Raw genomic sequence first — 25688 nt, 5'->3', positions numbered from 1 at the left:
TCTGGGAGGGGACCAGGGCTGCTTTCCCAACTGTAGAAGGCTACATGGGAAGTTACCAAGAGAGTGAAGAAGCTTGGGATAAAGGATTTACTGACCCTGCTAGTCAGGCCATCCTGGTGAAGTGATAGGGAAGAGTATTATCCCTGGCCCCAGAAGTATGCCAACAGAGAATAGAAGTGATGGGCAGCCAGATGAGTCCTGCCTTAGGAAAGCCCAGCCTGGCCCCAACTGTCAGGGATTCAGGTCCATAGAGACCTGGATAATATTTCAAAAGGATTCTTTATGAAATTATATCTTTTTGCTCTGGTCTTGCTAGCAGATATCAGTTTTAGCTACTACTAGTTATTTAGTAGTAGTTATTTATTTAGTAGTTATGCTCGAAACCTGATAGACAAGCCAAAAGGACAGAAATCAAAAAACAAATAAAAATACCCAAATTCTTTGAGGTAGGAGGAGGGAGCCCCTCTCTGCTGGAGATGATTAAGAAATAAAAGAGAACGTTCTTGGAGTCGTGGTGTAAGCCCAGAAGGAAGTCGGGTTTTTCTTGTGGGAAGGGTTATAACAGGCTGCACCGGAACAGGGCAGTTTCGGGAAGACGCCTCTGCATTCCTGTGGCCTGCTTTGCTGGTGGCTAAGTCACTTTGCAGGTGACCAAGCCCTCTGATGCCAGGCCCCTCTAGATCCTATGGGGCTTCTTTTTCCCAGAAGGTCACTGGGTCCTCCACAGGATGTTGATGATCTTGATCCTCCACCATCACTACCCAGCTAAGCTTGGGAAAAACAGCCAAGTGCTCAGCAAAGTGAGGACCCAGCTTTCCTCCCGGGGCCCCTCCCCTGGTAGAGAAATCCCATTATCCGGGAGAATGATTGCGAAACTCTGGCTTGTTTGCCACTGAGCCGTGGGCTGCTCTTCTTGCCGCCTCCACCCCTGCCCAGGTCCCCTCCTCTATGTGCAGAGGAAGACGAATATCTATATATTAAAGCTTTGAGAATCTGTAAATCTGAGTTGATTCCCTGCTGGTGACAGCACCCAGCGCTCTCTCCCGCGTCGGACACAACCTAATGGGTTTACAGTTGTCTGAGTGCTTCTCCGAAGCAAATGAAAGTGCTTAGTTAGGGGACTCGTGAAATGGCATTGTTTGTTCCGGGCACCACCACGAAGCTGGAGGATCATCCTTCCATTATCTACCCTTTGCTTCAGCCGCCCGCAGGTCGAGGGGCTGAAGGAGTCGGGAGATGTTTCCCACCAGCCTGGCCTTTCCATATGGGAGGTGCGGGTGCTGAGGGCAGGAACCACCCCCAGCTGTTTCCATTTTGCCTGGAAGCTCGGGGCTAATTGGGAACAGAAGGGATACCCAGGGGATGGGGAAGAGGGGTCGAGAGAGGGACGGTCTCACCAAGGTAGAGGAGTGACAAATATTTGCTTGTAGCAAGACACGAGTAAAAACAAGAAAGGCTCCAAATGAGAGTTGGGGGGCATTCTGTGCTCGCAGCTCTGGGGGCCAGCAGTGTGGGCTGCTGTGATTAGTCTCCTTGCTGCTTGGCGCAAGACCAATTCCTCTTTTCAATATCAAGTTTCATAAGCGTGGAACAATAACAGATCATTATAAACCCTCTGGGAAGGGCGGGTGGGAGGTGGTGGAGGGTCCCCCCCACACACACCATAAACCCATCTTTTCAGCTCAGGTACATTTTTGCATTGCAAATTGAGAATGGGGAGGGAGGGGCGAGTCTGGGAAACTTGCTGTATTGTTAATCTGTTATTAGGCGAAAGTCTTTTAACACCAGGCTGGGTGCTCAGATGCCTCATTGTGAGTTCAGGACGGAATTATGCATCATGAATAAAAACCGCTGTCAACATGCATTGGTTTCAAAACATTAGAGCATATGGTATGTGATTATCTGTATTGTCAAGTGCAATAAAGTGAATTTGGATATAATAAAGAATGTAATATTTTAGAAATTTGGTAATAAACTGAGGAAAGGATGACAGCTGAGGTTCCTTAAGGCCCCAGACACAAATAAATTGAAGTTACTGGTCTCTGCGGCCGAGTGGCAGACTGGCCACAACATAAGCTGTCTGTGCACTGTGATTTTCAAGTCCGGGGACAAGCTCAGCTGTCTTGTGGTTGCTGACTTTGGGGTACACAGACACGATCTGGCTCCCATTTTGAGAATGGGAGGCAGGGTTGGCTCCTGGTGGAAAGCCAAGCCTTGCCTTTGCACCTGGCTTCCAGGTGTGCCCTCAGGCCCTCCTGGGCCATGAAAAGAGCTATCTGCAGTCAAGGGCAGCGAGCACTGTGCAGAGTGTCAGGACATCCCTGGACCCTTCACCACTCCGTCCCCAGCCCTCTCTGCCCCCACTTCGTCGGTGGAGAAGACGTTACTCCAAACAGTTCCCCCTTAGAGGCAGCATTTCCTGGAGCCCTGATCCCACGGACAAATTATTAAGTCATTTCTGCAAGTCGGTATCTAAGGGAAGCAGATCTCCAGCGAGGCACTAATGTGTCGGCCTCTGAAGCTTTGTGTACACCATCTTCCTTAAACTCTGCAACTCTATGATGTTATGATCCCATTTTATAGATGAGGGAACTGAGGCAGGTGAGCTGTGGACCTGAGGTTACAAGCCCCGTCTGAACGCAGAGCCCAGGCTCCGGCCACTCACAGTCTACAGGTTCTTTTCAGTCACTGTCCACAAATAAAACCCCACATATTAGGTCTTGCCCCTGGAAACCTTTAAATTACTAAGTACCTAGGGCCTTGAAACAGTGTTCCAGGACAAAAAAAAAAAAACCTGGAGCCTGGTCCTTCCTTCCCTTCTCATTGGCCTGACAGAGGCTCGTCTGTCCTCACTAATTTTTGGATTTCCCGTAGCTCTGATTTTTGCTTGTCTCCAGCAAGGGGATCCCACTTGTTGTCTTTCCTAATAGTTTGCTGTGGCCCTGTCCTTCCTTCCTCTGGGAAGATCTGCTGCCCAGCCATAAGCATGACCGCCAAGGCAGCAACCCTGGTCACTTCCTGGCTGAGTGGCTGCTTCCCCTTTCCCGCCCTTGGCTTCCGTTTGGCCGTGGCTTCTAGCTTCCGATCTTGCCTTGGCCCCCAGCTTCCAGGAGGCCTCACCCCACACCGGGCCCCTTCCCTCCACCCTGGCCGGCTGTGGCTCTTCCATTCCTGGCTTCCAGCGCTGGTCTTGCTTGCTGCCCAGCCAGTGGGCTGTTTCATTATTAAGCGTGAAGAATTGGGAGCACCACCATCGGGCCAGGCTAAAGCAATTTGGACGGCTGGGAACAGAGAAGACATTTAGTCCATTTCATGCCTGGATACCTCTGTAATTCCCCGGACAGGGTGGCAAGAAGTTTGAGTAAACCCCTCTGGCCTGAGGATCTTGTGACCAGGTTTCCATTGGAGATGATAGTAAGGTGCGTCCAAACACACGCCCCAGTTGCTTGACTTTGGTACCTCGGGGTAGAGCCCATTAGATCCCATCCCGCCACAGCCCACATTTATCAATAGCTAAAGTATTTTCAAGTCTTAGGGAGTGGCCAACTTATTCCCAGCAATACTGGGTACAAAATCCTCACATAAGAGCTACAACCTTGTGCACACACGATAACGGGAGCTTGCATTATCTCATTTAATCCGCGTGCCAGCCCTGTGAGGTCAGCGTCTTTTATTCCTGTTTTGCAGGAGGGGAAACAGGGTCAGGGAGGTTAATGGCTTGTCTCAAGTCACACGGCCAGTATGCAGCACGAGTAGAATTTCTACCACATCCTTGGATTCAAGACTTGAACTCTCCCAGCCACCACCGCCCGCCCCCACCAGGCTCACTCCTGTGCCTTACAGAAAGCGCTGCTTTCTCTTTCCACCCAAATCCTTCCCACGTGGGCCCTTCTGAGTTGGCACTGAGTGACATCAGATCTTGGTTAGAATCATTTCCTTTAGGAAAACTAGACCTCGAGTCACTGTCTTCTCCTGGCTTTCTCCTCGACGCACTCCCAGAACCTGGGGCTGAGCGTGAACCCCAGGGAGTACTGCTGCCCTTGCTCTGAAGTCCCAGGGTTGCTACCCACCCCCACCCCCCCATCCTGCCAAAGAGCTAGTGAAATTGCATCAAATGCTCCTAATGATCTGTGAATGTATTAATCCTACTTTCTGTTAATTAACAATATGATAAAACCGGCATTTTGTAAGTCAGCGCTTAACACATGTTTTAGCAATTATGTACTTAGTGGTTTGGATTCAGAATGCTAATAGAATAAAATTTTAATGAAGATACAATGCTATGAAAAATTTATTGAGAAGAATTCAGGTACAGCTGCCGTTAACGTGCACGAGGCAGGGGTCTCGGTTGGAAGGGGGAAGCCCCCAAATGCTTTTAAGCCCAGAAGGACCCAGGAGGTTTAGAATGGGCTGTTTCTTGTCTCCCGTGAATTTCTCATCCAAAGGCCCTCCCCTTGGTGTGGGGAGGGGTCCACACCAGCTGGCCTTTGCTGAAGGTACCTACTCCTACCCCGGCCCTAGTTTTAGCAGTCTCTGGCTCAGGGATGACTGCAGAACCAGAGTCCATAACGTAAGGCCCCATCATCTTTCAAAACTAGAGTTTCCAAACTGTCTTAATTGTGACAGAGACACAGAGAGTGAATGCACCCCCAGTATATTATTTAATATTCCATTTATATACGGATACAACTGTTAATATATCACCTACTTATTAAAACCTGCAGAAATAGGAATGTAATAGGATACATTTGCAATGAGCCATATTTAGAATTTTATTTATTAATAATTAAAAGCAATACTTTTGTGAGAACAATGAGATTGAATATGCTGCTTAAAAAAAGATGTTCTCGATTTGACACTTGGTGATCCAGCTCCAAATGTGGGTTTTCAGTGTCATTTATTTTGCTACATGGTTTTCATGCCCAGCCCAACTGAAAACTACACCTCATGAGATACACAGCTCCCAGTGGAAGAAGCACATTCGCCGTGCTGACTAAATCATGATACTAATTTTTCAATCCCATCCTCCAATTATGCAAAGGATTTTGTTGAAATTCAGCTTGTAAATTTCCATCTTCCCTGATGTCAATCAGTTCTTCATGCAGACTAATCAAGTGTTGCATTTTTATATTTTTAACAAATGGGTTCAGAATCCACTGAAACATTTCATTTTTAAAAAAATGAGTCCTTACAGTTCTGTTTCCGGGTTTTAAAAGTATACAGATATAAGAGCTTTTGTGAATGACCCAGTTACATCGTTTTTAGCAACAAAATCACATAACAAGGGAAATATTTCCCAAACTTGGGGTTTCTGAGTGTTTCCTCTGCAGCACGAGGTTTTTCTTCACTCATTCGGCTACTTGCTCCTTGTCCCTTCTGATCAGAACTGGTTTGGGGGCCTGGTGCAGCTGGTGACGTGCCTTGCTAAGGGGGAGAAGAGGATCAGCTGTCATTTTCTTGTAGGTAGCCTGTGCATCTATCATCGTATTATTTCCAATCCACATTTCCTTGTGAATACTTGAAGCCAGGTCACATGATCTATATGTCCTTTTACTGTCACATGTGAACAGCACACAGTCGGTGCCAGCTTTGCCTGCTGCAGGTGAACAGAAAAGGTGCCCCTCTGGCCTCAGCTCCATTGTAGCTTTTCCTCTTTTCCTTTATCAATTTATAAACTGCTGTCTAAGACAAGTGTGTCTCTGACGTGTGGAGATTCGAGGGCCTCAGAATCATTCTATCCATATGTTAAATATTAGTGAAGCCTCAGTTATTTTCAGAAGAAACAAAAATTAAGCATTATGATTTTTTTTCCTTCTCCCAATGTTTCTTGACCCTAACTGTGCATCTGAATCACCTGGGAAGGGGGCAGATTTTTAAACATGCAGGTGCTAGGGTGTTACCCCAGACCTAACTAACTCAATTCTAAGGATGGGGACCTGGACATCAGCCTCATTTAAAAACAAACAAAAAGTTCCTAATTGAGTCTGATGTGAGAATCACTGTTCCAGAGCAATGCTTCTTAAATTTTAATAAACATCACCTGAGGAACTTTAAAAGGACAGATTTGAGTGCAGTAGGTTCAGGTGGGGCCTGAGACCTCTGCATTTGTAGCTCATTTCCAGGGAGTGCTGATGCTCCCGGGTAGAGCACCCCGAGTGGCCACAAACCAGCCAGGCTGCTGCCCGGACCCCTCTGCCTCTCCACTGCCTTTCTCCTCTCCTTGCCCCACGCTTTGGTCTGGGGGGGACCAGGGAGCAGATTTGCAGTCCCTCCCTGCGGAGCTGCTACCCCAGCCAGACTGCCTGGGCTGCTGTTCTCCGCTTCTCAGAGAGATCTGGCCTCCAGATGTTGAAACAGCTCCTTAACAGCCGGAAAAATAAAACTAAATAGGCAGCCCCCACCCCATGGCGAGTGAGCGTGTACGTCTTGTGCAGACCACCCGACAGAGGCACCTGAGGGGCGGCCACCTACCCGCAGGCTGCCATGGGGCTGGCTGGCAGCTCAGCGGCTGGGGGCATGAGATGCCGGCAGAAATGACCCCGTGAGGGGGGCGGAGGGAGAGGCGGGCAGCCAGCCAGGGCTCTGTCAGTTGGGACTATTCTGAAACCATACCTCATAATAAAAGTCATATAATTTGTGGCAGAGCTGAAAACCTGCTTCCAAGCAGTGGTTTTTTGATGGAGTTTTGGAACCTTATCTGCGGCCAGTAACTGTTCCCCGAGAACATGTCAGAGGCAGGCAAGTGGGCATGTTGAGATGGCTGCAGGGAGGCCCCAGGAGTCAGGGTGGCCAGCTCAGGGCACCATGCTCAAAGATCCGTGATTCTCTTGTTGTTTTTTACCAAAATGAATACACAGATGGGTCTTTGTAACTTACAGGATGGGCCAGGAATTTACCCTGTGGCTTGTTTTGCCCCATCCCTCCCCTGAATCTCATTCCCACCACGGTAGCTGGTAAAAGCACTGTAGACCTCTCCATCTCCCCGGCTGATGAATTTTAACGAGTGAGGCTTGGGGTAGAGGCAAAGGTGAGCGAGTGTGGAGAGAGAGGTTGGCACAGGGGAGAGGCCAGAAGTCCCATTTGGTTGGTGGAAGTGGGTAGCTAAGCCCCTTGAGGGTACCTAGCATTTTCAAACAATTGTTCTGGCCGATGAGGTGGATTTTATTATTTCTGTCTCTCAGAAGAGGATACTGAGAGTCAGAGTGGTTAAAGGAAGTCATATGTACCTGGCTCATATCTACCTGGCTTCAAAGTCCAAGCCCTTTTCCCCACCACCTCAGTGGGGGCATTAAGTGAAGTGAAACTCCCTCTTACCTTTCCAGGGTTGCTCCCTACGTGGATGAGACTAGAGGGTGAATGCCAGGAAAGGGGACAGACTTGAAATCCACTCATTGGGACCCTGGCTGGGGGGTACCCACCCAAACACCCACCTCTTTTTAAAGAAGGGCTTCCAGCCAGCATCCGTATCCCCTGAGCCTAGAAAGCCCGGGGGTGGAGAGGCCTGGAAGGCCCGCTCCGGCGTGTGAAGCCCCCGAAGCCACCCAGGCCCTGTGGTTTCCAGAGCAGATGCGGAGGCGGTGCGTCCTCCTGCCCTTGCTCCAGCTGCGCGCTCGACCTCAGCCTCCTCCACCCCGCTGGGCGCACGCTGCGGTCCTGGCACCTTCTGCCGGGGTCCTGATCCGAGCCAGTTGTCTAGCGATTTAATTTGGTGAATTTACCACTGCGTCCCAGAGTTTATATTGGCACTTAACAGCAGTAATATGTGTCTCTCTCGCCAAGAACTGACTATTTTCCCGACCAAGATGGAACACCACGCACAAAAAAATAGGTTTGTGAACTAATCTGCCGCCCTGACAAGTGTCATTCACAGAATCGCTGCTATGGAGCGCACTCGGAATTAAATGAGGTTGGGGTTGTCTGGCCTGGACCACAGGTGCTTTTTGCCTCTCAGTTAACAAGAGTCTGGGATGAGACACCCTTTCCCTGCAGCCGCAGGCACTTTGAAATCGCACCATCAGTATTCATGGCAGATTCCGCTCTTAGAAAAACGGTTTGGGGATAGCGGAGGTCCTGCTCCCTCCGCACCTTCTCTCTTTTTCCTTTCCACTCTGCCTGCCTTTTCTAACCTCCCCCTCCTCCTTCCTGGGTGGGTCTTCAGGGTACCCCATCCCAGTCCTCACTCTTATGTTGGAAAGCTGTGTATACTTGTATAGTGTCACACACTCAGGGAAGTGCCCTCAGCAGTTTACACACACACACACACACACACACACACACACACACGCAGTGCCTGATTCTGCTTTTAATTGCTTTTGCATATGGATTTCCATCAGGTAGCCTTTCAATACCTCTGGGAGTGGAAGCAAGATCTGCCCTTTACACTGTAGTATGAGCGGGCTTCTGAGCTCTGGCTTTGTCCTTGATCTCTTGGGTCTGCCTTGGATGAGGGCTGCCCATGAAAAGGATGTCAGAGGCTTCTTAAAAACATCTTTGGTTTTTCTGTTTCATAGAAGAGGGATCCTGAGAATTCTCTTTCCTATGGAAAGTTCCAGATTCTCTTTGACCCAGTGATCTGCTTGGCTCATCCTAAATTGGGAAACTGAGCATTCAGACATGCATGGGCACCGGAGTTACCAGAAACCTGGATGAAAATGTAGATTACTGCCCGTTAGGAGACAGGCAGAGCCCAGAGAGCTGCACTCTTCACCAGCTCTTCCCCAGCTGAAGGCCCTGCTGCAGGACACACCCAGCACACTTGGGCACACCCCACCTGGGCTTACGGTCCAGGAGAGTTCTAGGAGTGTCCCCGAACGATCCTGAGGTCAGGGTGGACAGTACAGGACAACCTCCTTGTAACCGAAGAAACACTCGCCGGTCCCTGGCGGGCACCTAACTTGTGGAAGGTCTGTCCTCACATTTCAAGGTCAAGTGTTGGCTGGAGCATCCTCCAGCTAAAAAGGAAAGAAAAGCACCTTTCCATTTGAGAAATCGGCTCCCCTCTGGCAAATACCCACCCCCGCAGCTTAATATTAATTTAGGGAATTCAGGCTTGTGCAGCTCCACTGGACTAGATTGGAAATCTGAGAGTGCCATTTCTGTTACCCGAGACCCTGAACATCTGAGATGGCTGCCTCCCCACACTCTCCCACCTCAGCCTCCAAAGGTGGCTGGAGAGGCGCAGGTGTGCGCTGGCGGGCCGAGCCACTCTCCCGCTCCTGATTAGTGGTGTGAGGGAGTAAAGGAGCCCCGTGTCTCTTCACACCCATCGCTGCCCGTCCTGTGCGCACGAGCCGCTTGAGATTCCCCACAGCCCCAGCCTGCTCTGCAAGGCAGAAAGAAATATGACCAGGCAAGTTGAGAAAATAAATTAAACTAAGTGTCAACTTTTCTTGTTTCTCTCCTCATTATTAAGAGATGGAATGGGGCTCGTTTATCAAGCAGGGGAGAAATTAATTGACACGGCTTTAATACCATGATGTCTGGCATGTCTGGTCACATTCCTTCATTTTTTGGGGAAAGGCATTTTATTATAGTTTACAGCAACCAGCTGCCAAACTACGGGCGTAAACGAGGAAGCAGGTGCATGAAGGATGCCATGATGCCACCCGAAGGGGCCGAGATGGGGAGGGGGATGGGGGGGCTCTGAGAGGCGGTGTGGCCTGCTGGCTCCTGCCGAGAGGAAGCCAGGGGTGGGAGGAGAGGGGCGTCTGCAGGCCCCATTCCAGGCTTATTTGGCCACTGCAGGGGTGGGAGGTAGCAAACATCTGCCTCCAGTGGCTTCTGGACCTGAAGTCTTTGTCCTGACCAGCTCTGTTCAGCCCCTGTGCTGAGTCCCGGGCAGAGCAGGGGTCAGCCTGCCCGCCCCTGTTCTTAATAAGGCTAGAGAAATGAGAGGTTCATTTTATCCCCTGAGGCTGCTGACTCACTGGGGGGTCAGTGTGCTGCCGACATCTTGGGTACCCTGGCCCCACTTCTGTGGTTGGGGTCCAGAAGGCTTCAGAGATGTCCCTCAGCCCACGTCCAGTCGGGTCAGACTGACCAAGGAGATACCTCCATTGTTTTCTCTGTGAACATCTTTGTTACTTTACATTTCTCTGCAAAGACTCAGGTCCGTGCCCCCCACCCCATCCCACCCCCTGCCTTTCTCCTTGAGCAGTCAGGCAGCCCAGCAAGCAGCGTGTCCCTGGGATGGCCTCTCTTGTTGGGTTGCTGGGACGAGGGGCTCTTCCCCACTCCATAAATGTTCTGGCAGGGAAGACTGGAGGGCAGGGTGCAGGACACATTTGTGATAGTTCACCTCACATGAAGAAGGGCACTCGGTGGGGAGGACCCAGGGTCCACCTGGGCCGCTGTCCTTCATCCTTAACTTCATGGATGGGGAGGGCGTAGTGGGGACTGAGTTCAGAATAACTGCTTAACAAGTACAGAGGGGCTTCCCTTTGTGACATTATCAAGCAGAATGCGGACTGAGAGTGAACAGCCACCCCTGGGTGCCAGGCCTGAGCGGTGACTGAAGGAATCCAGTCCCTGATTGTGGGAAATGACTCTCCTGCCCTCTGAAGTGCACAGTAGCGTCTAGGTGGGAAAGCAGGCCTAGCCCCCCATCACCCCAGCACATGCCCAAGGCCTCACATCCGAAAATGCCCGGGAAACACTACTGGCAGCTGGAACTGGATTCTCTAAGATGGGGTATTGTCAGAGGCGCTGTAGTCCACCAGGTGGCCCAGAGGAGGTGGGGGCAACCAAGGTGAATGATGCTGGACACACGGCCATCCAGGGGTGGCCTCCGAAGGAGCCTGCAGACTACCATGCCTTGTGGCCCAGCTCACCCCTGCTTCCTTCTCTGGGCCAGATGGCCACCAAATCCACCTTTGAATGTTCTGATCCAAGGATAGACAATCTGCTCCAGAAAAGCAGGGTGTGGATATGAAAGTATGACTCCTGGTCTGGTCTGAGTGGCCACGTCACAGTGGACAAGCCACTGAACTGTGCAGAGCAGTCGAGCACTGTGACAGTGACGGAGCCTGTCTTGCCTCCCCTCCTGCTGGGTTGCCTTGAGGACCAGCTAGGATGAGGGGTGAGAAGCATTTTAAAACCAGAAGATTCTCCCCAGGCCCATACCTGAGAAATTTGTGTGTATGAGGAAGCAACCCACAGATGTCAGTGCTTTCCCAGCCCTGGGTTTCCGGGGAGAGAGGGCGGGTTGCGTGTGTTATAAATATTCCTGCATACTCATACCTTAAATTCCACGTGGGATACTCAGATAGATTTGACAATCGGGGGGTTTTTCTCCCTCCCCTTTTCCCTCCATTACCTAGTGTGTTAAGTCATGCTCGCATTGATTCCCACTGAAGGAGCATCAGGCCTTATCTGATTGCCTATTAGTGTTCATTGACCTATATGATAAGAGAAGAAAATAATTTTTGAGGCTAAGACTTTCCCTCCCTGACCTTAAAAAAAAAAAAAAAAAAAAAAAAAACTTTGTAAGTTAACTATCAGTCATTTCTCCATGACTGTATTTGTTTGGAGCAGGTCATTTTGATTTTTTAAAATATTTATTTATTTTTTTAGTTGTAGTTGGACACAATACCTTTATTTTATTTATTTATATGTGGTGCTGAGGATCGAGCCCAGAGCCTCACACATGCTAGGTGAGCATTCTACCACTGAGCCACAACCCCAGCCCCAGGTCATTTTAATTTTGAGGTATCTTGTTTTCAGATTTATGGTCTCTTCTGGTGTGTGTGTGTGTGTGTGTGTGTACAGGTGCACATGCACTTGCATTTTATAACCTTGTATTGTTCCGATGAATGTTCAGTTTTGTTCATTTGAATAAAAGAGGGAAAAGAGGTTTGACTGTTAAATGCTTATCTCTTAAATAGAGCTTTCTTGTTAGTTTCCAATAATAGCTTCATTCAGGAGAATGCTAGAATTTTGTTTTTAAATGGCCCTTGTCAACTGCTATCCTACTTATGTGTGTTCTGAAATCCCTTTGTACTGGGAATTAACCTCACCACCTTCTTGGCCCCCTGATTCTGCTGGCTCCTGGGGCCCCTTAGCAGTGTGGGGTACAGTTAAAGGTGGGGGCTTCCGGAGAGGCTGGGCAGGTGCCATTTGCTGCATGGGTCTGTTTGGCCCTGACACCTGCCCCTCTGTGTCATCAGTCTCTGGAGCACCTCTCTCTTCTTAGTGGTGGCTTTCAAGAGTTAAATACCTAGGGTGAGGGCCTCTGGCTCCAGGGTGGTGTCTCAGCACCAAAGGAGAAGAGAAATGGAGCAGGCAGTATTCACAGACTCCCCAAAGGGCCCCAGTGGAGTGTGAGCCCCTGTGGATGCTCACAGATCAGAGTCCTCACCCTGATCAGTCCAGACCCCAGGCTGTGCCTGCTTTGAGAGGCCCAGAGAGGCCAAGGGACTCTCCAGGGGGCCTAGTTCATCTGGCCCTTGCTTTTGAGCAAGGATAACTTGTGTTTCTTTGTTCTGGCTACTGTGCCTTAGTTTGATGGGCCTTCAGAAGATTCCATTTCTGATTCTCTTTGGGGAGAGTGGCAGGTGATCATCACTCAATTGTCAACGCCTGCCCACTGCCCACCCCCCACATCCAAGGCCTGTGTTGAACCCGTGCAGCGGTTTGTTCAGAAGAGCCTGAAAAACAGTGTGAACTGAGCCAGACGCAGAAGAACAGATACCGTATGATTGAACACATACGAGGTGTCTGGAATAGGTGAAGGTTACCAGGAGCTGGGAGAGGGAGATAGGGAGCTATTTGTCAGGGGGGAGGGGTAGCATACCAGGGATTGAACTCAGGGGGCACTCAACCACTGAGCCCCATCCCCAGCCCTATTTTGTATTTTATTTAGAGACAGGGTCTCACTGAGTTGCGTAGCGCCTCACGGTTGCTGAGGCTGGCTTTGAACTCATGATCCTCCTGTCTCAGCTTCCCAAGCCACTGGGATTACAGGCGTGCACCACCACACCCAGTGAGCTATTATTTAATGGGGGCAGAGTTTCAGTTTGGGATGGTGAAACAGGTTGAGGGATGGGCGGTGGTGGCCGCTGCCTTCATTCTACCCTTAACATGGTTAAGATGGTAAATTTTATGTTACGTCTGTTTTAACGCCATAAAAATTTTATCTCAAAGAAGAAAAAAGACTAACACCAAACATGAGTTTTCTCACCACCCACCCACCCCTCCCAAATTTCTGACCCCATTGTTTTTTGTCCTCCACTCCTCAGTTTAATTTGTTTGGAGGTTGTTTGCTACTGAGTTACTAATTCATTGGAAATGATAATACACCTGTGAAATAAAAATGATTATACGTTAAGGAATAACACTTATTGATAATTAAGTGTTTCATTGCTTCCTTGCTTCCCCAAATGGAATAAATAAATATTTTCGACATAATCAAGTTTGTTTTCTCCCTTCAGACCTTACAGATAGGGATGTTGAGATGATATAGATCTTTTAAATCCCACGGACGAGTCTTGACATCACTGAATTGTTCTGCATCGAGGGCGGATGGGCCTGAAATCCAGGCTTTCGCCTTTAGTCAGGAGAATCATTTTTGTGATATTCACAAAAATTTGAGTCGTGTGGGGCTGGGGAAGGGACGGGCGGGGGGAGTATGGGAGTCAGAACCTGAAATTCTGGGAGGAGGCCTGTGCCCGTCCCCATAGCTTTCTGCACTTTAGTTCCTGTCCCTCTGCTCGGCTGCCCTCCCTCCTATCTGGGCGTGGTAGCACAGAGGAGGAAGTTTGGCAGCAAAGAGTTCTAAACTGTAGGTGCTTGGGGTCCCGTGCTTTGCACAGTAGGCCGGGAAGGAGTTGGATGGAGCACAGATGCAGCATCCAGGGCAGGGAGCTCGGTCTTGGGCCCCATGGTGGCCTGACAAACCTGGCCTCTCTCCCAGGGTCAAGTGTGTTTCAGGCCCGGCTGTCCTCTGGCCTGCAGAGTGGTGTCTTTCTCCGGCCCTGACTTCATTTTCTGTCCCCATCACACATCCACACGCCTGCCTTCTGTCCAGAGCGGCATAATTGGTGGGTCAGCTGGAGGGGGTGGCACATGGCCTGCCTCTTTGGGGGCAGCTGAAACCTGTAACCTCACCGCTCTAGGGTTCTGTGGCTGCCATAACAAATGACCACTTGTGGCTCAAAAGAGAGAAATAGATTCTCACAGTTCTGGAGGTTGAGGCTGTCCTCCCTCCAAAAACTGTGGGAGACCATCTCTCCTGGCCTCTTCTGGTGTCTGGTGGCTCCAGCTCTTTCTGAGTCTGTGGCTGCATCACCCCATTCTGGCCTACGTCTGCCTTCACACACCCTTCTTCTCTGAGTCTCAAATCTCCCTCTCCTGTCTCTTGTGAGAACATCTGTCATTTAAATTAGGGTCCACCCTAAATCCAGGATAATCTCTTCTAGGGATTCTTAACTTAGTTACATTTGCAAGAATCCTTTTTCCAAGTAAGGTCACATTCGTGCTTGCCAGGGATTAGGACATGGATCTCTATCTGGAGGGCTGCATTCCAGCCTCTGCACTCACCTTGATTAGCAGTGAGATCCCTGAAAAACTGGTCCACTTGGGCTTGTTTTATTTGCAAGGTACCTGGGTTTGGGACTAGGCCAGAGGGGTGGCTTTCAAAGACAGATGCGGCCCATGGGCTAGAAGTGAGGGACACATCAGAAAGTGAGGTCCATCCTAGGAAAGGCTTTCTCCGAGGGATGCTCTGACTCAAGTTTGCTGGGTTGTTTTGTTGAAGTTGTTTCCAGTACTGGGGATTGAACCCAGGCTGCTCTCCCACTGAGCTATGCCCCCAGCGCTTTTATTTTTCATTTTGAAACAGGGTCTTGGTAAATTGCCCAGGCTAGCCTCGAACTTGTGATCCCCCTGCCTCGGCTTCCCGAGTTGGCTGGGGTTACAGGCGTGCAACACAGCACCCGGCTTGAAGCGAGCCTTTTAAAGAGTGAACTGCTCAAGAAGAATCGTGTTGCTCTGTGTGTCCTCAACAGCACTTGGCACAGAAGTGGGCCAGGTAGTGCAGGAGGAGGAAGGCTCCATCCGTTTGAAGGCAAAGCAGTGACTCACGTGGATTGGCAAGACACCCTGTCCCTGGAGGCATAGAAATGGTTCCGTCAGCCATTCACTCAGCACAGTGTGTGTTTGTTAGGGGCCTGGGACTCAAGAAGAGGCACCAGCCCTGCCCTTGCCTTTCACCCCTTCTCCTAGGGCTAGTTAGGATCTGAGCTCCAGGAGGAAGGGGCTTAACCAAAGAGATGCAGGGAAGGGCACCCTCCCTGGGTGGGACTTCTAACCTGATGGTCTTTAGGCCCTTACCACCCAGTTTTCCTAAAACAAACCCCGGGAGGGGGAGCTGAGCATTGTTCAGAACCTTCGAAGGAGGCAGGGGAACAGACACACCAGAGCAAAAGAAATGCTGTGGGCGCTGCCTCTGGGTGTGGGGCGTATCCAAAGGCCAAGGAAAACTGCCCAGAGAGGGGAACCAACAGCAGCACTGTGGCTTTCTCTCCAGGGACCTGGTTGAGGAGGGCAGTGGTCGTGAACCTGGAGAAAGGTTCATTTCACACAATCCCATTGTGTATCTCCTGCCTGCTTCAGACCTCAGAGGTAGCTGAGGACCCACGTTTTACCAGTGATACTGGGTGAAACTTGTCCTCTTTGAGCCCCTATAGCAAATGCCTGTGTCCTCCTTATGGAAGGTCAGATGTCCATCTTGTGTGTGACATGAGCTGGGCTGTGTGCCCTGGGAGCACTGGCCCAGTGTTTGGTGGGTGGTGACCACTGGCACACACTGAAGGTCTTGATTACCTTTGGGTGGTGGTCCCAGCTTTCTGTTTTACTGGAGGTTGTTTGAGAGCAGAGAGTGCTCATCTTTTCCTGAAGAATCTTGACGAGTCTGCAGGAGCTGTGTGTAAGTGCTCTGTGTATCAGCACCTCGTATTCCTGACAGAGTGTGGTGGAGTTGGATATGTGAGCCAGAAGGGACTTGGGAGAGGCCTTCTCCACCTTGGGTACCAGGTTGAATGGGAAGCATCTGTTTTTCTTGTGGATAGAAAGCACTATGAGCATAATACAAAAAGTCATACTGATTTTTTTTTTCTTCCTGTTTGGTGTGTCCAGCATTGCATTCAGCCAGATTTGGAACCTTGGAGGACAATGTGTCTTGTGGGGGCTGCTATATGAGAGGACCCCGGCTTACGAATAGCAGGAGTTTCCTAGTAGTTCTAGAGGCTGGAACTCCAAGGTCAGGGACCAGCATGGCTGGTTCTGGTGAGGGCTCACTTCCTGGCTTACAGAAGACCAATCTCTTGAGCCTCCCTTGGCAGACAGAAAGCTAGCTCCCTCATGGCTTTTGATAAGGACACTAAGCTTCTTTGTGAGGGCTCCATCCTCATGTCCTTATGATGGAATCAATTGGCAAAGGCCCCACCTCCTGACAGTGTGGCACTGGGAAGTAGGACTTCAGCATATGGACCAGGGGATAGGGAGGGACAGGCATATGGACAACAGCACATTCAGTCCCTAGCAGGGAGTTGAATGTGAGGGCACCCCGTGTCCAGTCCCACCACCTAAATTTGCAGGTGCATAATGTGAGGCTCAGAGGGGAAGGGGCTCTCCAGGTTATCCAGAGACAGGATGCACAGTCGCAGCTGGAACCCAGGCCCCCTGGCTCCCTAGTGCGTCTGCACCTCTGCCTGGTTCCCTTCCCCATGTTGGTGCCGGCACTGCGCATGTTCCATCCCATGCAGGGCGCGCCCCTGCGTGCGGGTCTGTGTGGGACCGCGGTGCTTACTGAGTCGGGTCACAGCTGGGGCTGCATGCAGGAAAAGCGGTCGGGGGTGGGAAGAGAAGAAAGGAAGGGGCAGGAGGGTGGAGAGAGACACTCAGGATGCTGAGCCGTGGTCGCCTGCCAAAATTCTTCAGTGCAGCTTGTCTAGCAAAGCCGGTCTCCAGCCGAGTAAATACAGTGGATAGCTGACGGCTGACAGCAGGCATCAAACAGCCTTAAACTGCCCCAAATCCGCAGCGCTTTTGAAGCGGCAGTAGAAAAAGGATGCCTGCGCAGAACAGAGGCCTGCAACTTTTAATAGTTTCTTCCAGGCCTCAGGATGTCCTGATGAGGTATTAGAGGAAGTAATTCAGGAAGAAAAGGACAAATAACCGCCTCCGTCTGGAGGCCGACCCGAGGGCTGACCATTCCAGCTCCCGGAAAGGGCCAGCGTGGCCCCGCAGTGATCCGCGAGGCTGCCGTTCACCCACCCGCCTGCCTCTGCGCACAGAGCCGCAGGGCTCTGACCCCCGTAAATAACAGACAAGTCAATTTCTTGTTTGCTTCGGGGCAAATGTAAACCACACAGTGCCCGCTGCATGTGGGTGAAATCATTAACTTTTCCTCGCTGTTGGAAGGGAGCTGGGTACAAATTAGAATCCTTGCCTGGACTTCAAGGTCGTCCCAGGGACCCCGCCCACCCAGACCCCTGAGTCAGGAGCCTGTCCTGACTGCAGGCTGTCAAGAGAAACCCCCCGGGAGGGCCTGCCCAGCCCAACTCACCCCACCTCTCTTGTTTTCTCTCTTCCTTTTTTTTCCCTTCAGGGTTTGGCTTCGTCACTTTTGAGAATGAAGATGTTGTGGAGAAAGTCTGTGAGATTCATTTCCATGAAATCAATAATAAAATGGTAAGTCTGGGGGGTTTGCTGTGATATGGGACACCCCTTCCCCAGCGCACACCGCTGGCCACCTGGCTGCACCCCACATCGTGTGCAGGCTAGGCAGGGGTGGGCACAAGAACTGGCTAGAGTCTCAGGATTCAGCTCTGTGCGCGATGGCAGTGGTTTAGCACAGGGATGGATGGGCTCTTCTATAAAGGGCCAAATGGTGTTTTCAGCTCTGCAGCCACACAGCCGACTCTTGGAACTAATCACCCCTGAGTCATGGCACAGAAGCATCCATCGGCTGTATATCCCGTGAATAAGTAGAGCTGTGTTTCAATAAAGCTTTGTTTATAGATTTGGGTTTCATGGAAGTTTCCCGTGTTGCCGTTTTATCTATTTATTTACTTATTCTTTATGTGTACATGGTGCTGGGGATTGATCCCCTGCCTCACATATGCTAGGCAAGTTCTCTACCACTGATCTACATCCCCAGCCCACAAAATACTATTTTTTTTTTAACCATTTAAAAACATAGAAACCATTATTGACTCTTGGGCCTTGCAAGGACAGACAGGGGCACTGGATGTGGCCTGTGAGTTGTAGTTGGCTGAACCTGGTTTACAATGTGCTTTCCACGCTAGTCTGTGGATAGGAAGTTTACCAAACTAGTTCTCTTTGGGCCCAGCTGGGTAATTAACACCCCCTCCCCTGGTGGTCAATTAGACTGTGTCTGCCTTCAGGACCAGCTGCTTCCCTCCTTCCCTCTGGCTCTTTGAAGTTCCTTTTCCTGCCTCAGCTGCCTCTGGAGGAGGGGGGAGGTTGGACTATGGGATCTGGGGAGCCAAGTAGGCCTCCCAGAGAAGTGGCCACCAGAGGGCGCCATGCCATGCAGTGTGTGCCTATTTGCTATCTCAGGCTCCTCTCTTTAAGTTGGGTAGGGGGTGAGAAACCCCTTCTTTGTTGGTTCTGGAACAAAATGGGAGCTCCAGAAGGTGTTTCTGGAGCCATCCGCAAGTTCTCTGGTGCACCAGCATTTTGGTTGGCTAGCAAAGCTTCCAACCCTAAGAGAAGAGGGAGGGCAAATTCATGTTTCAGTCTCCGCTGTAACTTTGATATTTTCTCCCTTTTGTCAAAACATTCCTTGCTTCTGAAACATACATTTAGATATGCGTTGTATATTGGTCTGATGTGTGTTCACCAACTTTAAATTCAATAATAGAGCTTTTAGTGTGGATAAGATCAAAGCAATCTGCTTAGCATGTGGTGCTACAGGCCTGATTCAATATTTGACTTGCTAATTTTTTCCCAGGGCACTAAAATAATATTGTTCATATTGTTCCTAGCCATCATATGCATCTGAAATGAAAATACTCTTTCTTTGCATACTGCATGTTGGAGATGTCAGTGCATGCTTTAAAACAGGACGGAGGAGATAATACCACTGGTCCCTTTGTAGGCTTTGTCCCTCAGATGCCATTGCCTTTCCATGGTACCTTTCTCTCTCACTAGGTCACTATTTGCTGTTTTTAAAACTAGAGAGACAGAGGACTTAAACCTGTGTGCAGTGCCTGACAGGCTCCGCTGAAGGCTGCCTGGGCAGCAGGGAATAGAAGGAGCAGCGGAGAGTGCAGGCAGATGCCCTTCCTGTCCTGCCAGGACTTCACGGTTCATCGGGAAAGGCCCAGTGCAGGAAGAACAGCTCTGTGTGCCACCTGGAATGCAAATACAGCCTTTGACTATTGACAGGCTTGGAAATGAGCCTGAGACCCAGACAGGGAAGGACTTTATCCTCCTCACTGTTCCAGTGGAGAAACTGAGGCCCCAGCTGCCCAGAGAGTGCAGGACCATAGGTCTTGAGTTTTAGTGTGATAAACTGTACAGTTGTCTGAGTGTGGGGTGAAAGGCAAACCCTAGGTGACCAAGAGAAGCCAGAGAAGTTTGTGGCCATTTCTTTTCCACCCACATTAAGTGACTCTTCCACTCAGGTGGGTGTTAACTTTGACAGGTGCGAGTAACTGGTGAGTCTGGTGTAAAAGTTTCTGTCTTCTTTTGAATCTGGGGCTAGTACATGCTCTTTAAGAGGTAAGCCAAAACTGGAAGTAGACAAAGAGGAGGAAGCAGGGCAGAGAGACTAGGATCCCGTTGCCCAGCCCAGCCCCACCAACTATGGGCCCCAAGAGGGGGAATTTAGAGGTAGGTGACTGGACATAAATAAAGCAGGGCTGGCAACAGTGCCACCTCTTTGGGTCATTGGAGGCTGGAGATGCTATGAACATAGAGTTTTGCACACAGCCTGTCTCAGGGCACAGGCTTGATGAACATGAGCTCTTGCCATCGTCCCGGTCACCTGTCTCTGAAAGATCTTCCTCCAGCCAGCACCCCCTCCTCTGAAAAAGGGTGGGATTGAAAGGGGATTGGTAGAGGAGCCTGCATCCTGAGTTGCTTTGAATTCTCTACTGAGACCCAAAGAAAGGAAATGCATTTATACTGTTCTATGGACAGAATTCAAATGAGAGATCCAGAAAGGCAGAGAACTCGGAGACCACCAGCTAGAAGCCCTGGTGGCTGCTGGAATGCTCGTAGTGTGTTTGGTACACTGGAAGGTGTGTGACACTGGAAAGGCCAGTCTCTTACAGCCCTCGCTATCTCCCTGGGTCTCAGAGGAGCTGGTAGGTGGCTGTGCCCCTCTCAGCATCCTGCAGTGGAGGGTATTCTCATATTCCTACTAGGGGAGGTCTCATTGTTGATGAGTCACAGAGGTTGGACTTGAATCCAGATCTTTAATTCAATCATGTGTGCCCAGCACTTGGTAGACGATGAGTAACTGTGGAATGATTAAGGGACTCAGTGAGAGTTCACATGACAGTGAGGCACGTCATAGCTACTGAAGCCATTTCCAGGCTAATTCAGTTGATAAGCCTCCCAGGCATTTTTAAAACGCAGGGCCTTTCTGTACCATCCAACCAACCAGAGCAGGCCCTAGTGCTCCTGCTTGCTGAGGCCCAGAATAGCTGTCTTCCGGAAGCTGGGATCATAAGACTTCATCCCCTTACTCCCTGTGCCGGCCTCAAGAAGGTGTGTGGTCTCCAGGATGGGGCAGGGGGACGTCCAGAAAGACCCAACATGTTACCTACTCACACAGATAGCTAATTTTCGAGTACAGGTGATATACTCTGCTCAACACTTGCTTTACGTATCTTATTTGATGATCATGTCCATTCTGATGTAGTCATTACCCCCATTTTACAGATAGGGAAGGCAAGGCAGAGAGAGATTGCAAGCTCACACAGTCAGTAATTGGCAGCCCCAGAATTCAGGGCCTGAAAGCCGTACTCCAGAGCTCAAGTGTGTATTGCAAGGCCATACTTCATCTCTGGGCTGAAGGAGACTTTAAAGTTCCTCTTGTTGGCCTCTGGGCCTCCCATGGCCAGTCAGTGTCCTTTCCTTTCCTCCTCAGCCATATTATGGCCCATGTTTTTCCTTGATCATCTAGAAGAAGGGCAGAGGAGACAAGCTCCCTTGGGGCCAGATTCCTGGCTAGGGAGAAGGGCCAAGTTGGGGGCTTAAGGGGTCTCAGCCAGCCACAGATCTCCCAGCCTCTTCCTCCACTGGCACAGAGTTGCAAGTGGCAAGGGACAGGGGTGGGAAGCTACCTGCCACCTGAGCTCAAGGCCCAACCCTGCGAGAGTGAGACTCAGCCCCAGCCAGAGGGAAATGCAAATGTGGCTCTTTATCAATAAACAGGCACAAATGCACTCATGGAGCCATGCTCTGAGAGCGGTCCTCTCTGGCCACTCCGTGAGCCCCCATTGCGGGTGCAGCTAATAATGCCTCCCGCCGTTTCCCCCTGATTGAAACAGCCCCTGAGCAGCAGGGACACTTGCTTGATTAGTCGCCAGAGCCCAGCCTTCAGTCAGCTGCAGGGAGGGAGGTGGGAATTGACAAAGAGCCGGTCCAGGTTTCCTCAGAGGCCTGGCACGGCCTTCCCCAAAAGGATGTCAGGGAGGTACCTGGGTAGAGCCTTCCAGACTTGGCTCAGCAGAAGGGATGAGTGTGTACGAGCCATGCCCTCTCCTGTCTGTCCTCACAGCATCCTGAGTAGGGGTCCTGTTCCCCCTTACTGTGGGACACGAGAGCTCAGAGCGAAGAAGGGACTGCCACAGTGGGACAGTTCTGAGTGTCAGTGCTAGATCTGAACCCATGCCAGTCTGGCTCCAGACTCTGCTCTTCCCGCTCTACCCTGCTGCCATCTTGGCAAACCTGATATTTAAAAAATCTGGGTTGATACAACTGACGATGAGGAAGAGATTTTATTCACTTCGTAGAAGGGCTATTACAGGATACCTTTAGTCCTTTTTCTTATTCCTTTAAGGTGGTCAGGTTTACAGAAATTTGCTAAGCAACTGGTGGGTACAGCTAGTTTGGTGGCCCATTGTCTTTAAATGAAAGGAGACCTGGCCCTGGTGGTCAGCAGGTGGACATGTCCCAGCAGTTTGGCAGCCTCTGGAAGCTGGCCTGGGCCCACCCAGACCCCTGAGTCAGGAGCTGCACACTGACAAGCCCCTGGTGATTTGTGTGCACATTAAAGTCTGAGAAGCGCCAGGCGAGGATCGTTGCTAATGATGGATAACGTGGGAGCTGTGGGTAATAAATCGTTCATCCAGCGTCAGAAAGAAGGTAGCTGGGAGGGAGGGGAGTGTGGAGCTGGGGCAAGCCTGGCCTCGCTGGGCCTGGCACTGGATCCCCAGGCCTGTCTAGTGCTCTGAGCATCGCCGACGTATGAGGCACAGCTGTAGGCTGGCTTCCTGATAAAGTGCCCGTGTCCTTGTCCCCTCGTTGGGACCTGCTGGGTCATGTAGAGGCACTGAGAAGTTTGGAACCCAAGACTGAATCTGGTTATTCTGTGACCACCACTGAGTCCCCAATGTGTCTGCATCTGGTTCCTTTTCTGCAAAATTGTGAACACAGAATTGCTGCCTGTTATAGCTCCTCTAAGGCCTTGATTCAGGTCCTGTCTCGCCTGCTCGGTTGCTGCATCTATAATCTGGAAGGCTTGGGAGAGTCAGGCGTGCTGAAAACCACTTGGTAACAGCAAGTGACCTCCACTTGGCCTAAGCCAGGGGCCAGCAGACTTTCTGTAAAGGGCCAGATAGTAAATATTTGAGACTTTTGAGTGCCATATGCTCCCTGCACAGCTATTCAGCTCTGCCATTGTAACCAAACAGAACCACAGACAATATGCAAATGAGCAGGCGTGGCTGCCTTCAAATAAAACCTTATTTACAAAAACAGGCGACAGCCAGCCCAATTTGGCCTGCTGGCCATGGTTTGCAACTCTGGGCCTAAACCAATCAAGCAGGAAGCCAGCCAGTTTCGGGGGCTGCTTGTCTCCAGGGGCCAGGTTCACTATTGAATAGTGTTTTATTAGACAGAGGCAAAGAAAAGAGGGGAACCCCAGACAGACATCGGGGCTTGGGATAGCAGCCTGTGGGAAGCTCAGTGCCTTGATTCTTAGGGCCCCCCTAAGCTCTGAGCAGGAGGAAGTACAGCACAGGGGTGCTGCCACCTGAGAGGCCTTGCTGCACAGAGTGCTACAAACCCTCCCACAGTTCACTGCCACTTTGTGACCTTGGGCAAGGTGACTTCCTGTCAGTCAGGCTCTCTACAGAAAGGGACATTGTTACTGCCTGGCTCAGAGAGTGCGGTGACTTAGGGCCTGTAAAGGGTTTGGAACAGCCAGGCCACAGCACCCTCCACCAAAGGGGTAGATGTTTAGTGTGGTCACCTTGGTTCTCAGAATCATCCTGAGTGGACCTATATGGAATCCCTGGGAGGGAGGGTGAGAGGGAGGTGCTTGTCAGGTAAGAAGTGAGTATCGTGCAGGGCTGGTCTCAAGTACCCCAATTGGAGGGTGCACTGTCAGTGCCTCTGAGCAGAACAGAAGCACCCTGAGATGAGACCTTCTCGATCCCAGCAAGCTGAGTCAGACTTTTCAGCCACATCCTCCTTTGGGGAAGTTCCAGAGAAAGCACTTCCAGGAGCGAAGTCTGGGGAGATCTCAGGCCTGCCCTCTTCTGCTCAGGGCACACCTTGGGACTGGGCCTCAGACGGGGCTCTGGAGAGGGAGGACCAAGAGGATGAGCAAGGAGAGTCCGGAGCTGGCCTGTGGGTCTCAGGACTACGGTGCTGGGAAGAAGGAGGGGTCATCCCAGGCCAGGTGGGCATGAGGGCCTCAGCCCCTGGCAGAGTGCAGGGTGACTGGGCTCCCACCAGCGCTCCTCCGCATCCCGGAAGACCCAAGAACTCTGTTGGGAATCAGCCCCACAGCGGTGGGGGTGTGTGTGATGTGGGTGGGATTAACTGGGCTTCTGTGTTCACCCTCCTGTTTGTAGCATGGCTCTCACTCGTGAGCTAATTTTAACCATCCATTCTGCTTCTGTTGCCATTTATAAAATGAGAATGTCAAATGCAATATTAAACAAGCAGGATGAAGGCAGAAAAGGAAATGCCAGAGAGGCATTTAATAAATGAATCCCGTGTTTATGTGGGAGAGGGAGAGATCCTGCGCCCACGCGTCACACACGCATGCAGGCGCGGACTGTTTGTGTACAGGCGGAGTTAATGGGAGCAGAGTGATTTGTGTGTTGGGGCCCTTGGAGGGGAGGGATGGAGGGAGCTGGGTGGAGGGGGTCAGGGCTTGTTGCTCTTTAGGCAGAAGTCACTTGGCCTGCAGGGAGGGGGCGCCCAGGTGTGAGTCCTGGCCAAGTCAACACAGAGAAAGCCATGGTGGGTGGGTGTCCTGCGCCTCTGGATTTTTGCACACTTGACGCCACTAGCTGCCCAGGTCCAGGATTGTGAGGGGAGACCAGAGAGACCATTGGAGGGGCTCTCCTTTCTCTTCTGCCCTTCCTGATAGCTTAGGACTTTTATTCCAGATTCTTACTTAAATCTCTCCTTACAGCTGCTGCACCTGACATCCAGGGAGGGTCGCGCCTGATGCTTAAGTTCTCTCTCTTTTAAATAATTGGGTGAGGCTCTCCTGGCAGGGTCTCCGGCAAAGCCCACCATGGGCTGGAGTAGACGCCCACTTCCTCTCCTGGCAGGATTTGGGCACCTGCTGGAGGCTGAAATTTCTTTTCACTTTGAAACGCCCTTGCAGGTGCCCAGGAATAGAGAACAGCTGCTGCTGCCACCGTCAGCTTTTTCCCAAAATACTGCAGCCTGCAAGGCTCCCTTAGCACACCTTGCTGATGCATGGTGTGGGGTCTACCTGGCTGGCAGGTGGGGGAGGTTAGGACAAGGGCTGGCCATGGGGGAGGGGCAGCTGCTCTCCTTTTCACTCCTGTCTCTTGGATTTGCATGAACACCTGAGCTGGCATTATCTCCCTCAGAGAGACTCACCTGGGCTCTGTGTGGAGCAGGGTCAGGGATGTCTCAGCCAACTTGGTGCAGGGCAAGCACTGTGTAGGCCCAGCTCCGACAGCCCCGTGGGGTAGGCACTACTGTCACTCTCACTTACAGATGAGAACGCTGAGTGCAGAGAGAGAAGTTAGCTGCTCTTAGTTCAGGGAGGTGGCAGGTGCAGCAGAGAGTTAGAGCTGGGAGACTTGGCCACTGGGAGACACTGCTTCATGATGGACGAGGCCCCTGCTTGCCCTCCAATCGGGGCAGGGTGGAGGGGGATGCAATTAGTGGGGGGTCTTGGATGGTGTTGGGGACCAGCTCCTCTCTACCTATTGCCAAACTCTGAGCACCCCCCAGGGAAGAGCCACATCCCCAATGTTCCCATCTGTGTCTACACCCAGCCTGCCTGCCTGGTAAATAGTAGGTGCTTAATATTATTGGTTTATGACCTACTTCACTTTGCCATCACTGATTTTAATAAAACACTGAGCAGAGGAAACAGTGGATGAAATTAATTCCATAAGTGGTGAAGAAATTAATTCTGGAAGCTGGAGTCCGGGACGGTTTTGTGGGAGAAATAGCATCCAGTTGAGCCTGGAGGCTGGGGAAACAGGGGCGGG

At 50.9% G+C, this 25688-nt stretch overlaps 1 protein-coding gene across 1 annotated transcript in view; it reads left to right on the top strand.

Annotated features, from left to right (window-relative positions):
* Nucleotides 1-25688, top strand: part of Msi2 (musashi RNA binding protein 2) — a 371527-nt gene that overhangs the window by 279705 nt on the left and 66134 nt on the right. Inside the window, exon 7 of the mRNA XM_048788477.1 lies at nt 17606-17688. Coding sequence (XP_048644434.1) covers nt 17606-17688 — 83 coding nt within the window. The remainder of the gene's footprint in view (nt 1-17605; nt 17689-25688) is intronic.

Source organism: Marmota marmota, unplaced genomic scaffold (assembly GCF_001458135.2).
Source record: "Marmota marmota marmota unplaced genomic scaffold, marMar, whole genome shotgun sequence".
NCBI classification, from domain to species: Eukaryota; Metazoa; Chordata; class Mammalia; order Rodentia; family Sciuridae; genus Marmota; species Marmota marmota.
Note: the sequence above shows the minus strand (reverse complement) of the source record. Positions and strands in the feature narration are given on the sequence as shown.